The sequence below is a fragment of the Ctenocephalides felis genome, unplaced genomic scaffold (genome assembly GCF_003426905.1).
Source record: "Ctenocephalides felis isolate EL2017-DRISC unplaced genomic scaffold, ASM342690v1 CF-g0.4_SCAFFOLD_03572, whole genome shotgun sequence".
Classification (NCBI taxonomy): domain Eukaryota; kingdom Metazoa; phylum Arthropoda; class Insecta; order Siphonaptera; family Pulicidae; genus Ctenocephalides; species Ctenocephalides felis.
The window spans coordinates 2,318,475-2,335,188 of NW_020539726.1; the positions used below are offsets into that span (position 1 = coordinate 2,318,475).

General features: G+C 31.7%; 1 protein-coding gene across 1 annotated transcript; it reads left to right on the forward strand.

Moving 5' to 3' along the window:
* The first annotated feature begins 684 nt into the window (after positions 1-684).
* Positions 685-3,831, forward strand: LOC113387893. The gene is made up of 3 exons (XM_026625283.1): positions 685-1,573; positions 1,712-2,566; positions 2,690-3,831. Exons 1-3 carry the CDS (start codon positions 685-687, stop codon positions 3,829-3,831), a joined length of 2,886 nt encoding a protein of 961 aa, XP_026481068.1.
* The last annotated feature ends 12,883 nt before the right edge of the window (positions 3,832-16,714 follow it).

Here is a 16,714-nt window from a genome sequence, read left to right on the forward strand (position 1 = left end):
AATTTAAGTACTATATATTACTACTGAACACTGTTTATACTGCAATAGCACAGGTATAAATCGCAGGTAGATATTTTATCTGTATTTAGATCCGACTGGGTCGGCTGCTCGTGGCGAACTGATGATTCCAAAAATTCGAAGCAAAAAATTTCCGATTCCAATCCAAGTAATACTTTATGCGTTGTAAATGAATTAGATTTATCACATCATATAAATCTTATGCCGACCGCTACTGTTTATGTTTTGGCAACAGGTATTAAAACTAGTCCGTTACGTGTTATTATTGATACCGCAAGCGATCGCAACTATGTGACTGAGTCATTTTGTAAATCCGCTCAACTAGAGATAACACCGATCGAGGCTCAAGTCATTTCTATAGGTAACTCTTCGCAAAAAATTACGGGCATGGCAAATTTTATTATTATGTCGAATGATTGTTCCTTTCAAATGTCTGTATGTGCCTATGTAATATATGAAATTGTCAAACCACAACCGACCATTAAAATTCCATTTGATTCCATTAATAAATTTTTATCTTTACAACTGGCGGATAATAAATTTTTCATTCCTCAAACTGTTAATGGAATCTTGGGTTGTGATGTATTTAATGCTATTATTATGTCAAATCACATAAAAACCGTCGATTCACCTATCGCATTGGATACAAAATTAGGTTATGTAATAATGGGATCTCTTCCAAACGTTGCATCGCCTGATTCAAGTTCGACAAATCTATGCACGATTGAACATGATTCCTTATCTAAACAAATGAAAACATTTTTTGAGTTAGAAGATGTACCTGACATGATTGTGTCGGAAAACGATTATTGCGAACAGTTCTATACGTCCACCACAGTACGGAATTTCGATGGACGTTACGTGGTCGCATTACCATTTCGTGACAACGTTAATGTAAATTTTCAGAAATCATATGAACTCGCGCATAAGCGTTATTGTATTTTAGAACAAAAATTTCAGAAATCTTTTGAATTCCATAAACAATATTCAGAAGTAATTCAAGATTATTTACAACAAAAACACATGTCATTTTTAGGCCATGTAAATGATTCCGCAGCCAATGAAGGGTATTATATTCCACATTTTGCCGTGATTAAAGACAGCTCATCCACACCGTTACGAATTGTATTTGATGCATCAGCAAAGAATGCTGAATTTCCTTTCCTGAATGCCAACCTATTTTCCGGGCCAAAGCTACAGTCTAACATTATCACAATTCTTCTTAACTTTCGTTTTGGCGAAATTGCGTTAACGGCCGATATTAAACAGATGTACAGAAATATATTAATTCGTGATCAAGATAGACGATTTCAAAGGATACTTTGGAGATTTTCTCCGGAAGATCCCCTCGGCATTTATGAATTAAACACTGTCACGTTTGGTATTACGTCATCTCCTTTTCATGCGTTACGCACTATTAAACAACTAGCTAAAGATGAGAGCAAAAATTACCCCTTAGCCACTGATACAATTCAAAATGATATTTATATCGACGACGTGGTTACTAGTGCAGACACCGTCGAAATCGCAAAACAACTTTACGTTCAATTGTCGAGTTTGTTCCGATCCGCGTGTTTTGAACTAGCGAAGTGGGCTTCGAATGATCGTCTAATGTATAAACAATTTGAATTACACCATAAAACACAAATTAATTTTTCACAAACAATCTCTGAGTTTGATACTTCCGTTAAAGTATTGGGATTGAGATGGGATCCAATTCAAGATTGTTTTAAATTTAATATCAACCTTCTCTATCAAAATTGGACAAAACGTCATATATTATCCACCATTGCTCGTATTTGGGATCCCTTAGGTTTTATTACGCCTATTACCATCAAATTCAAAATGATCATGAAAGAACTATGGTTATTAAAATTGGATTGGGATGAGCCATTACCTTCCTCATTAGTTGCAACATGGCTTAGTATTTATAATCAACTTCCAGAATTAATTAATCTTTCCATTCCTCAATTTGTAGGTACCAAAAATTATATTCGTTGTTCTCTTTACGGTTTTGCGGATAGTTTAGAAAAGGCTTATGGGGCTGTGATTTATATCAAGCCTTGCCATGATAATAAATATTACCTTCTTCTTTCAAAATCAAAAATTACTCCAATTAAAGTTCAAACTTTAGCTAGGTTAGAGTTGTGTGCGGCGCATTTATTGGCAAAATTATTATCCTTTGTCATATCTTCCAATCATCATTCTTTATGTATCGAAGAAATATATGGTTTTACGGACTCGATGATTGTGCTTCATTGGTTAACAGGACCAGCTCATAGATGGAAAACTTTTGTCGCAAATAGAGTAACGAAAGTTCATGATTTACTTCCTTCTGCCAAGTGGTATCATATTCCTTCCGAGGCAAATATTGCCGATTGTGTTTCTCGTGGTTCATTACCAAATACATTGCTTAATAATAGTAATTGGTACACAGGTCCCTCATGGCTTTACTCTCAAAGAAGTCATTGGCCCATACGTTCTACGTTAGATTCCATGCAAAATGTTCCAGAAGAAAAAGTTTCATCTTGCTTAGTGGCAAACTCCTGTAAAAATGATCTATACGAATTTACTTCCACTATATCTTCATGGGCCAGACTATGCAGAATATTTGTATTTATTTTACGTTTCTGCAAAATTATTTCATCTAGAAGTGAAATATATTTTTCAGATTTCAACAAAGCCGAATTAACTATAATCAAACTTATCCAACAAATCTATTTTTTCGAAGAAATTGATTGTTTGAAAATGAACAAGTTTCCTAAAAGGTATCGGACTTTACGACTATTTTTACATAATGGGTTCTTAAGAGTTGGTGGACGTTTAACACATGCTAACCTGGATTTTGATCATAAATTTCCCTTGCTTTTACCCAAAAAGGATCACGTGATAAATTTAATAATTGATTATTATCATGAGAAACATTTACATGCTGGTCCACATTTACTCACTTCCATTCTTCGTCAAAGATACTGGATTTTATCCATTCGCAGTATTGTACGCCAACGTATTCATAAATGCAATAAGTGCTTTAGGAGTAATCCTAAATCCTTTACTCCTATTATGGCTGATTTACCTTCTCCTCGTGTTATGGAGGCAAAACCTTTTCAGCACACTGGTACTGACTATGCTGGTCCCTTTCGCGTAACCATGGGAAAATTTAGGGGCGTAAAAAGTTCAAAAGCATATATTTGTTTATTTATTTGTTTTTCCACAAAGGCAATACATATTGAGCTTGCCTCCGATTTAACCACTTCGACGTTTTTAAATTGTTTTAAGCGCTTTATTTCACGAAGAGGTCCAGTTTCTTGTCTGTATTCAGATCGCGGAACAAATTTCGTTGGTGCCAAATCAGAACTGAAAGATATATTTCAGCTTATTAACTCAAAAACATTTAGTGCATCATTAAACTCCAAACTTCACAAGCATAATATCAATTGGTCTTTCAATCCGCCAGCCGCACCCCACTTCGGGGGTTTGTGGGAGTCCAACATAAAATCTATAAAAGCGCATTTATATCGAGTAATAGGTGAACAAATTCTTACTTACGAGGAATTAAATACCGTGTTAATCCAAATTGAGGCGCTTCTCAATTCTCGACCATTATGTTGGATGAGTTCCGATCCAAGTGATCCCCAACCTCTTACGCCAGCTCATTTCCTCACTTTAACTCCCTTAAACATCCTTCCATCAAAAAACATATTGCAAATAGATTTACCGACGCGAAAACAATTAATTGATAAAATAATACAATCTTACTGGAAGAGATGGCATTCTGAATATTTAAGTGATTTACAATCACGTCAAAAGTAGAACACCCCTTCTCTCCCGGCTAAAAAGGGTATGTTAGTTCTAATCAAAAATGAAAATTTGCCTCCTCTTCAATGGTCCATGGGGGTTATTGAAGACGTTTTTCCTGGAAAAGACGGAGAGGTGCGCACAGCTTTAGTAAGAACCAGGGCTACGTTATTGAAACGCCCTGTAGTAAAGCTCTGCCCCCTACCTACACAGTAATTTATGGTGAAGAAATATGTTTTTTCATATTTGCAAACGATATATAAAAAAAAAATGGTCTAATGCTTTTATTTGTTACCTTTCAATTAATTCCTTCCTTTTACCTTTTACCATTATATGTGGTAACTTTATCAGTAACTTGCTTCTATTCAGAGGAATCACATGACAACTCAATCACACTCAAGAGCAGAATGTTATTTGCTCAGTTGTTCTCACAACTTTTGATAATATTCAAAATCTGTACATTCAAGAAGATCGAACGCTATGAATCATCATAATATTGCAGTTATTGTAAAAATGCCTTTAATTTGGAAATGAATACGGCCCCATATTGGACACTTTCCAAAGACGAACGGGTTGTTTCAAACCATGCTGGTTACTCAAAATAAACTACCACCATTATCAACAAATCCAAGGTCAATGAAATTTTAATTCCTATTCGACATAAAGGCATCTTAGATATGACAATTGATAATTCCACCAAGACAAATTTTCATGTGTTCCGAAAAAACAAGCATGTATGATGCAAACCTAAAATAATTTCCAGTGGTGCTATATGCAAGTTTCATGGAAGTGATATCCATTAATAGAGAATATTAAAAATCATTTGCTATAGCAGAGAATGAAATTTGGCAGCATTATTACAGCAAGATACTGAGCAACTATAATATAGTTCAAACAAATAACAAGGTTACTGCTTTCCTGTCAAGATTACTTATCCTTAATATTGATTATGATGGGTGAACATAGAAGCATTAGATATTCCATCAAAACTTAACTTACTTCCTAGATTCAATTAAGAATCAACATGTTATTTCTTCACCATCTCTCATGTGTTTTATTCCTTGCATAGTTTAACTAATGGTTTTGATATTTCCACTTATATTTTCTAGTATTAAAAGGTACCCTTTTTCGCCCGGGGAAGAAATGGTAACGCCACTGACTATTACATGCGTCGATAATAATAATATAGTCGCCATCTCGGGGTTACAATATGTCACCCGATTTGTTCCTTTCTAATCCAGACTACCTGTCTCTTTCCTTCCAAAACTTTGACCTTAGACTTCCGACATATGGTCAGTCTATTCTTTCTATTCGAGTTGATTTCCAGTTCACTTCGCTTCCAGTGCATTTTCAGTTCGGGTGCTATCTAGTTCCGTATTCAATTCGACCACCAGTGCGTTATCAGTACGCTTACAGCTTGCTTTCTTTCTTTGGTTCAGTTTCGAGTTTCCTTCCGAGTCAGTCGAGTTTAGAAGTTTTGTTGAGTTTCCTTTTATTGACCAAAGTGAGGTCATTTTTTAGTTTGTTATTATCATAGAAGAAGAACGTTTTTAGTTTCCATATACAGTCCACGAATACCAGCCATCCGTGTGGTCTACTGATCGAATCAAGGCCACACCAGTAATCTTTTAGAATTTCATGAAAATTATACAGAATTTGAATATTATTCAAAAACAATGAATTATTGAGCATGGTCCCTGCCCATCTTTACCAAACATTATGCAGATCGATTTCCAACTGATACATTCCAAATAGTTTGTGAATTTTTAAGATTGGCACATAATTTTTGACAAAAATATCGACGAAATATTTTTTTTATAATTGCTTCCTTATAATTGCCGCGCAAAACTGATAAAGCAAGACTTTATCGACTTTCGTCAAATGACTTTTCAACTTTTCAATCAGAAAACCCATTTTTGAGAAAATTTTGACAAATTGTGTAACTTTGGCTCATATACGCACATAATTATGCCAATTTTGATGTCAAACCATTCAGAATAATTTGAAAGATCGGAAAAACATAACATTGTCAAATCGGATTATCTGGCGGGAACGAAATCTTGGGATGACTGATAGTAAATACTAAAGTTAAATTTTTATATGGAAAGCGAGATTTTGTTATACATTTTTGAACTATTGCATTTGCTTTATATAGTTTGAGTAAAATATTCTCCGGCACTCGGTCCATTAATATTTCGCATCATATTATCGCCAAAGTGAGCTTGCTGCAAAAGCTCTATGACTCAGTGTAAGAATTCTAACAAGATATACGACCAGTTGACGTTCATGTAATGATGATTTACAGTATGCTATGAGGCTTAGAACGGTGACTCTGTATGGAGATTCTTGAAATAATCATTTGTGATTGTACGAGTGCTCGGCAGTCGACAAGCAATGCTACGCTATGTGATATGTAGTCACATTCGTCTGTCGTAGAGATTAGTTGCCGAATAGTATAGTTTACGGGCGTACGATATCATGCAACTCCGAATATCAGAAATACTTTCCGATTTTATTATGGTAATTCAATTTCATTAATCGAACTAAGATTTTTCACTTATCTATAAAGAAAATATGGACAAAATCGCATGGTGATTTGTTTTTAATTATATTTAACTTCCCGAAGGAGCAGTTTATGTTTTCATCAAAAAAACCGATCCGACATGTGTGTGTGTGTGTGAACAGATTTTTTGCTGTAAATCGACGCTCTCTTAAAAATGGCTGGACCGATTTCAAAAATTTAAAAGTCATTCGATGTATCTCGATGAGGACTAGCGTTTATCAATTTTGCGCGACAATCAGCCAAGCCGTTTCTTTGTAAATAGCAGAAGAATGAAAATTTTTCGTCCATGATTTAGCCTGCAGTTATGAATCGATCTTGAAAATTCAAAACCGTTCGAAAGATATTGATTGGGAATCGTGCTGATGAGTTGTTGGTAGAGATCGGCCGAGCCGTTTTCTTGAATTAAAGTGTTAAAAAAATTTTTTTCGACGATTTTTATTATTATTTTTTTGACGGTAGATACCATAGTCTTCTAGATCATACTAAAATATTACGGCTCTACGACAATTGGTTAAACTTTAAAAATTCGTCAAAGTTTGCAAAACTTGGTATCGTTTTTTTGGCATTTGTCAAAATTAGACCTTTCATCGACGTTTACTCAACAATGCGTAAACTGATTTCAAAAATTTAAAAGCTATTTGATGTATCTCGATGAGGACTACCGTTTGTCAGTTTTGTGCGACGATCTGCCAAGCCGTTTCTTCGTAATTTGAAAAAAAGTGTTAAACTATTCGTCCACATTTAAGCTCATACTACCGAGTCGATTTGAAAAAAACAAAAACTGTTCGAAAGATATTAGTTGAGAATGATACTGATTAGTTTTAGGTGAAAATCTACCGAGCCGTTTTCTTGTAATTCGTTTTTGAAAAAAAAAATGGAGACGGTTTTTATGAAACTTATTTTGATTATATATCATGGTCTTACACAACTTATTGAAATATTACGAGCTTACGACAAGTAGTTTAATTTTAGAAATTCATCAAAGTTTAAGAAAATGAGTAGTTTTTTTTGACGTTTATTAAAATTAAAATTAGACGATTTACTTGGTATAACGATAGAGTACTTGGTCTTAATGAACATACTAAACCATTAAAGTCCTACGGAAACTTGTTCAATTATTGAAATTATTGATTGTGTTCATTCGTTTTCAGTTATATGTAAAAAATCCACTCGGAATACTTTTAATCACTCATAAATTAATTTATTTTTTATTGATTAAGTCGATTATTTACACATATCGGGAAGTTCATGTAACTTGCCTCAAGGCAAAATACCAAACCAACTTGTTATTTATCAAGTTCAGAAATACTTTCCGATTTTACTGTGGTAATTCAATTTCATCGTCGAACTAAGATTTTGCACTTATCTATAAGGAAAATATGGACAAAATCTCATAGTAATTTATTATTAATTATATTTGTTTATCAAGTTCCCGTAGTAGTTGGTAAGTTAATCGTCGGAAAATCGAAATTTTGGCATGCCTTAGAAAAAATTAATATTTTTACGTGTATGCATAAAAGTATGTGTGTAATATAGAATATAGAATATAGAATTTTTTGACAACATTTTCGGGAGTACCGAAAGCCAAAAACCAATAATAAATCAAATTAAAAAAAAAATCGATTTCTAACGCTAGGGAGATTACAAAAACGGCAGTTTCTGGCTGTTAAGTTTGTGCAAAGAGTGCAGAAGTGTTTTGAGAGAACAGAGTATCCGATTGGAATGAAACAAAAAACATATAATTTCTAATGATGGGGAGGCGTCACGATTAGTGGCTAATTAAAAGTGCTAATAATGGCAGTTTTTGAGATAACAAAGCATTTTGCTTATGTTGACTGTGTGAAGAAACAATCTGTTTTTTGGCAAATTGATTTCAGGAAGTAATATTTTCTTCAATTCCCAATTTTTTTTCAAATATCGCAAATGTTTTGGATTTTTATTTTAAGTCCAGCTAAAATTTTGAAGCCCATTTATATACTTGAAATATATAATTTTAACTTTTCAAAACAGTGCATATAATTCTTAGAAAAACGGGGTAAGATCATTCATTCTAACTCCGCTTGATTAAGTTTTGTTTATTTACTTTATATTTAAACATATATAAGCATCAGAAATTTCTCTAATATTTTATTGCTGTACGTAAACTTCTAGCAATTTGCCAAATATTGCAAATGTTTTGGATTTTTATTTTAAGTCCAGCTAAAATTTTGAAGCCCATTTATATACTTGAAATATATAATTTTAACTTTTCAAAACAGTGCATATAATTCTTAGAAACACGGGGTAAGATCATTCATTCCAACTCCGCTTGATTAAGTTTTGTTTATTTACTTTTTATTTAAAAATATATAAACATCAGATATTTCTCGAATATTTCATTGCGGTACGTAAAGTTCTAGCAATTTGCCCTAAAGCGCAATGCCATGCACCACAATTTTAAATTTAACTGAATGATGACACATGTGTCAGAACGCATAAATAAATAATCATCTATACGTATTAATTATTCAAAATTTATATCATGTATAATTATTCAAATATATATTTTGTAGAGCTTCGAACAAAGAATCCAAATAGTATCTATTATGTATACAATATATATATATATATATATATATATATATATATATATATATATATATATATATATAAATCTTTGTATGTCTTATATATGTTAGTTTGCATCACTTCACAAGTGCTTATATGCAAGAGAGCTTACAGAGGAATTTGATACTGCATTTCCATTGCTGCGACATAATTAGTAGATTAGTTCCCAATAATTTGTAGTATATATAGGGGAGCTAGGAGCTATTTGTAACCGGGGTAACAGTAAAAGGCATTTTTCAATAAGATAATAGAACATTTGCTTGATTTTATTTAATACGATAATCATTTACATAACTTCAATTAATACGATAATATTTTTTTTGTCTTAATTAGACATGTAAGCCGCTATGATTAATATTTTCATAGCCGATTTTTGACAACATGACAAATACTATAAAACTCACATATTAAAAATTTTGGTTTGGTTATTGTTATCAACTAATTTGAAATTTCAAATATCTTATTTTATTTTAAGTTTGAAAACTCTGAAATAATGTAACAATTTTTGTTGTTTGGCGTTATTTGAAACAAAATCTTGCGGCTATAGTTGTAACATACTAGAATTATATACATACGCAAGTAAAGTAAATTAAATGAAATATATGTGGACACTTGTAAATTGTATTATCTAAGACATTAATATTATATTTTTATAAATTATAAGACTACTACTATTACTTAGACTAACAAGGTCAATTTTCTTAAAAAGGAGCAAAAAATAAATTAGAAAATAAATAAAAAGCATCATTTTTGTTTTATTGTCATTACTACATGCTTTGGCAGATGATACAACTTTTTTAGGACTGGATTGTTTGTGAAATAATGAACAACTGTTGTAAAATTATTTTTACTTGATTCGGCAGACGAATAGCTACAGCAACTATCCTTCCAATGAAAATAAAAAACTGTTACCACAAGCCTTTAGCTCCCCTGCTAAGGGCTTGTGTTAAAATCAAACATGGTGCTTTATATATATATATATATATATATATATATATATATATATATATATATATAATATGTATAATATATATAATATGTATAATTTCGTGTGGAAATGGTAACACTATGCAGTTATCATATATTCAAAGTAAGTGCACCGGCTTCGCCCACAATCAGATTTGTGCTGTATGATGTATATCTTATCCATATTATAATTAAATTAGAGTAACAATTCACTAATCTCCTGTTCAATTAGGCTATTGTATTGCTAATTAATCATATTATAATTTAGTATAAATACCATATTCATTAATATGCTTGCTGACATACTTCAGCTCAAACTTTATTAATAACTATTAATAAAATTTATTAACAATTATCAATAACAAATATTTAACAAAAAGTTTGTTTGATTTTAATTAATAAAAATTTGGTGCCCAAATTTAATAGAGTAGAGCCACCACCATTATCTCAAAGCAAGTAAAGTTAGGAATTCTTAACGTAGTGGGAAAGACATGTGAGATTTTGTAATGAGTAATGTCAGATTTTGTAATGAGTTTTTCTTTGATGTTCGTAGATGTTGAGTTTAGAATTCCTGAGCATAATTTTCAAGTATACGTTATTTAATTGTTTTATTATTAACTTCCCGTAGGGTAAGTTATTGTAATGGGCCGAAAATCGGAATTGAAAATTTTTACATTTCTCGACGTTTTGAAGGTTTCTGAACATTTTGGCATACTTCAGAAAAAATGGATGTGCGTGTGTGTGTGTGTATGTATGTATGGATACAAATTTTCGCCCACGTTTTCGGGCGTACGGATCAACCGATTTGAATGGTTTAAAAAACATTCGATTCCTATTCATAGGGAAAAGAGCTGATTAGTTTTTGGCAAAGGCGGGTCCAGCCGTTTCGGAGATACGGAGCAAAGAATGCAGAAAATAGAAATCGACTTTTTGAGAGAACGGAGTATCCGATTTGAATGATCTAAAAAACATTCAATTAGTAATGATTGGGAGAAGTGTTTATTAGTTTTTGGCAAAGGCAGGCCCAGCCATTTCAAAGATACGGAGCTAAATATGTAAAAAATGGCAGTTTTTGAGAGAACTAAGCGTCAGATTTAAATGATTCAAAAAACTTTCTGCTTGTCTTAACAAAATAATTGATTTTGGAAAAAAAAATTTTCTTTTTTTTTAATTTTTTTTTTAACTTCCCGAAGGAGAAGTTTATGTTTTCATCAAAAAATCCGAATCGCTAATTTTATGTTTTCTCGACGTTTCGAGCCATTCTGAATCGAATGAGACCAAATTTGGAAAAAGTATGTGTGTGTGTGTGTATGTGTGTGTGTGTGTGTGTGTGTGTGTGTGAACAGATGTTTTGCCGTAAATCGACGTTTTCTCCAAAACGGTTGGACCGATTTCAAAAATTTAAAAGCCATTTGATGTATCTCGATGAGGACTATCGTCTCTGAGTTTTGTGCGGCGATCGGCCGGGCCGTTTCTTTGTAAATTGCAGAAAAGTGAAAAATTTTTCGTCCACGTTTTAGCCCGCAATTCTGAATCGATTCTGAAAATTTAAAAACCGTTCGATAGATATTGGTTGGGAATAGTGCTGATTAGTTTTTGGTAAAGATCGGCCGGGCCGTTTTCTTGTAATAAAGTTTTTAAAAAAAAAATTTTGACGATTTTTATGATTATTTTTTTGACGATAGATACCATAGTTTTCTAAGTCATACTAAAATATTACGGCCCCACGACAACTGGTTCAGCTTTAAAAATTCGTCAAAGTTTTCAAAAATCAGTATGGTCTTTTTGGCATTTGTCAAAATTAGACTTTTGATCGACGTTTTCTCAAAAACGCCTGAACCGATTTTAGAAATTTAAACGCCATTTGATGTATTTCGGTGAGGACTATCGTTTGTCAGTTTTGTGCAACGATCTGCCAAGCCGTTTCTTTGTAATTTGAAAAAAAGTGTTGAACTTTTCGTCCACATTTAATCTCATCCTACCGAACCGATTTTAAAAAATCAAAAACTGTTCAAAAGATATCATTTGGGAATGATGCTGATTAATTTTAGGTGAAAATCTACCAAGCCGTTTTCTTGTAATTAAATGTTGAAAAAAAGTTTTAAATTTTCGTCCACATTTAAGCTCATCCTACCGAACCGATTTTGAAAAATCAAAAACTGTTCGAAAGATATCATTTGGGAATGATGCTGATTAATTTTAGGTGAAAATCTACCGAGCCGTTTTCTTGTAATTAAATGTTGAAAAAAAGTGTTAAATTTTCGTCCGCATTTAAGCTCATCCTACCGAACCGGTTTTGAAAAATCAAAAACTGTTCGAAAGATATCATTTGGGAATGATGCTGATTAATTTTAGGTGAAAATCTACCGAGCCGTTTTCTTGTAATTAAATGTTGAAAAAAAGTGTTAAATTTTCGTCCACATTTAAGCTCATCCTACCGAACCGATTTTGAAAAATCAAAAACTGTTCGAAAGATATTAGTTGGGAATGGTACTGATTAATTTTAGGTGAAAATCTACCGAGCCGTTTTCTTGTAATTAACTGTTAAAAAAAATTTAAGAAGTTTTTCATGAAACTTTTTTTGGCAATATACATCATGGTCTTATAGAACTTACTGTAATATTACGGCCTTACAACAAGTAGTTTAATTTTAAAAATTCGTCAAACTTTGCTAAAATTATTATCGTTTTTTTAAAGTAGGATTGATGAAGTAGGATTATTTACACATATCGGGAAGTTCATGTAATTTGCCTCAAGTCTAAATACCAAACCAACTAGTTAATTTTTTGTCTATCGAAAATAATTCAGATTTTATTTTTAATTTTAACTATAGTTCTAATATACTTTAAACGAATAATTTCAACTCTGCAATTCAGTTTATATAATTCTTATAAATATTAGACAATGTTACAATATTTATAATAATCTATTTGAAAGCATTCAATTTTCCTCGAACATTTCGTTACGGTACGGAAGTTCCAGCAATTTGCCTTAAGGCACGATGCCACCCACCCCACTAGTTTTTTATTGTTTTGTGACAGATTTTTGTAATAGTAATTTTGAATAGTAAATTTGAATGCAAAAAAGTTAAAAAATTCAATTTTAAAAAGATCAAATAAATTAATAGTCATCCAACTTTGCTGATATATCTTCGTGAGAAAGTTCCATATGAAGGTGGTATGCAGTGCGATATCTTTGAAAATAATGTGCCCATGAAATATGCATTTCAAATAGAAATCATATTCACATCATTTGTAATAATTGTATTTCTATATATGTGGAGTCTGATTATAACAAATTACATAGAAATACCAAAGTAAAAATTGTGATAGTAGTAAGAGTTGATAATTTTTTTTGCTTATTTTGTTTAAAAATACATATGTAGATAATGAATTTTAATTTTGTTGTTCAAAGTAATAATATAAGTACATCGCGTTGATAAAATAATGCAGTTATTATTTCACAAAACTTCTTTAGAATTAAATGGTAAATCTTGTTGCTTATGAGGTAAAAGTGTAAATCATATGTGTTATTTGTTTTGATGTAGTTAGTTTTCACAGTATAATTGCTAAAAATTAAACTGAAGCTTTGTGCGCCGTCCTACCCACTTGGGGTTATAGATCACAATATAACTTCAAGTGGAAATGGTCCTTCGTGGACATAGTTGCATCATTCAATTATATGCACACTATTAGACGTAAACGCTAATATATAAAAATTCCACACATAGGAGAATGGTGAACCGATGGGTTGCTTCTCATAATAATACCTTAGATCATAAATCTTGAACCAAGCAGCTTATAGAATATATAAATAGTAAGAGTTCTGATTGCTGTTGTAACAATTAGAAAAAAAATATTTCCAAGTTCCAGAGTGCCGGAGCTTTAACTCGCGATGTCAGAGTGCCGGGCTTTAACTCGCGACTCCGTCCTTATACAATTTAGTACATATATACAATATAATAAATTTGGCTGTATTTGTAACGTGGCTTTTTGGTATAGTATTACTGTTCCTACAAACGACCGCGGACCGTGGAGAAATGCTAATCAACATTTGAATCTTGCGTTCTCTGTATTACTTACAATTAGGGCAGTCGTCTAGACTGAATGTTATTTGATTTACATGTACGAAGAGCAACTCTATTCAAAATTCGTCCACTATTAACTTGTCTCTCGAGTTTAATTTGTTTCGGTACGCATGTGATACACTTGTTACAAAACATCATGAATATTAGTCCCGGATTGAAATAATAATGTTCGTCGTTACCAGTTTCTCAGTTCTAAGCCAAAACGCCATAAGTTTTCTTAGAATTTCAAGTTTATTTCGGGATATAATGGAGTTTTGAAATTTATTATATCACTATATTACCTTTTTAAGATACAAATTTATATTTTAAGTTAATCTATAGATCGAACACATATTGAAGTTGTTTTATTAGTCAAATTGAAAAAAAAAAATTAGTGGGATGCATGGCATCGTGCCACAAGGCAAATTTACACGAAATGTGTACACATTATTAAAATATTTGATAATTTAATCTGCATATGTCCAATAAACATTTTTGACCGCAAAATAACATTTTTTTAACTTTCCGTAGGGTGAGTTATAGTAATTGCAAAAAAAAATCGGAAATGAAAATTTGATTTATATCTTTACGTTATCTTTATATATACTTACGGTTTCTGAACATTTTGGCATAATTTAGAAAAAATGGATGTGTGTGTGTGTGCGGATACACATTTTCGACGACGATTTCAGGAACACGGTTCAATCGACTCCAATTTTAAAAAACATTCGATTGGTGTATCATAGTATTGATCGCAAAAAATCGAAAATAAAACATTTTAATCTTTACGTTTCAACTGTTTCTGAACATTTCGGCATACATTAAAAAAAATGGATGTGTGCGTTCGAATACAAATTTTCGACAACAATTTCATGAATATGGATCAACCGATTTGAATAATTCAAAGAACATTCGATTCGTATTAACTGGGATGTTAGACTTTTCAAAGGCAGGTCAAAACTTACAGTTTTTGCTTGATTCAAAAAACATTTTGCTTGTGTTGACATTACGCTGGGTTTTTGGGAATAGCATTTTTTTTATTTGAAAATTTCATTTTTTTATTTTCAAAAAAATTATTCGAATGTTAATTTTAATTCTAGGTAAAATTCTAAAGCTCACTTATATACTTGAGGTAAATAATTTTGAGTTTGCAAAATAGTATGTATCTAATTCCTTGAAATGTGAAATAATGTTCTTTAATTTTATTTTTCTTTAATTAAATTTTATTTATTTACTTTATATGAAAACATATATAATTTGTTCGTCGTCTATAATGCTATAGTCCCAGCTTACAATGAAATTTTACACTGAACGAAACTAATACTATAGCATTCAAAAACGTAAAGTTCCTATTAATTTTTCGTTTATGTTCTATTATGTTCCATCAATTCAAAATAGGAACTATTCATAGTCACTGATAAATTTTACTCACTGAGTTTTAATATATAAATAGCACTGACAGAGGGTGGTATAATTTATCTCGAGGTATTTGAAATGAATTTTTCTTCTTCTCATTAAAAATCACATCAACTATCTAATTTAAAAGCACTTTAAATGATAATGGTGGTGGTTGTGGCATTCAGAAACGCAAATGGTTCGATGCAAGTAGAAACTCAATTATATTAACAAATATTATTTCCGCCAAATATTAAATAATTACCTTTTATATATGATTATAATTTGCAATTAAAAAACGTGTTTCAATATTTTTAACTTCCCGTAGGGCAAGTTATAGTAATCGCAAAAAATCGAAAATGAAAATTTTTATAGATCTTTACGTTTCGAAGGTTTCTGAATATTTTGGCATACCTTAGAAAAAATGGATGTATGTGTGTGTGTATGTGTGTGTGTGCGAGTATGTATGTATGTTCGGATACAAATTTTCGTCGACAATTTCGGGAACACGGATAAAGCGATTTGAATAATTCAAAAAACATTCGATTCGTATTGATAAAGAGACGAGCTGATTAGTTTTTGGCGAAGGCAGGTCCAGCCATTCCGAAGATACCGGGCAAAAAGTGCCAAAAACGGTAACTCAGTTTTTAAGAGAACGGAGCGTCCGATTTTAATAATTCAAAAAACATTTTTCTTGTATTGACAAGATGATCATAATGGCAGGTCTAGCGGTTTCGAAGATCTAATGAAAAAAGTAAAAAAATGCCATCTGGCGGTCACAAATGATCATTAGACATATGCACATCAAATTATCAGATATTTTATAGAGATTTTATTAATAAGTATAAATTTTGTTTGCATTCCTATGGGACAATGTTTATTTGTTAGACGGCGACGCAGCGCTTACGCGCTTTGACATTTTGTCTCTATGCTGTTAAGCAGTACGATTGCTTTGAAAAAAAAGTTTAGAATTTCCAAAATATGTCAAAATAAAGAAAACATTTTTTTTCAAAAAAAAAAAAAATTCAAAAAAGTAGTTTTTTGTCAAATTCCTAGTTTCTCAAAAATCTAATTTTTTCGAAGTAAAATTTTTTCAAAAATGTTAATAGTTTTTAAAAAAAATAATAATAATTTTTGGTACGGAAAGTTCCAGCAATTTGCCTTAAGGCTAGATGCCATGCGCCCCACTAGTTTCATAATATTTAATCAGTAACAATTCAACTAAACTAGTGGTGTATGGCACCGTGCCTTAAGACACCGTACGGTAATGAAAATAATATTCGAGAAGTATATAAGTGAGC

Bases quoted from the DNA above. Each gene is read 5' to 3' on its own strand.
- LOC113387893 (XM_026625283.1), top strand. From the start codon at position 685: ATGGGATCTCTTCCAAACGTTGCATCGCCTGATTCAAGTTCGACAAAT. The intron at 1,574-1,711 runs GTTTGTTCCGAT...CTTCCGTTAAAG, and splicing joins ACTTTACGTTCAATTGTCGA to TATTGGGATTGAGATGGGAT. The intron at 2,567-2,689 runs GTAAAAATGATC...TATATTTTTCAG, and splicing joins TTGCTTAGTGGCAAACTCCT to ATTTCAACAAAGCCGAATTA.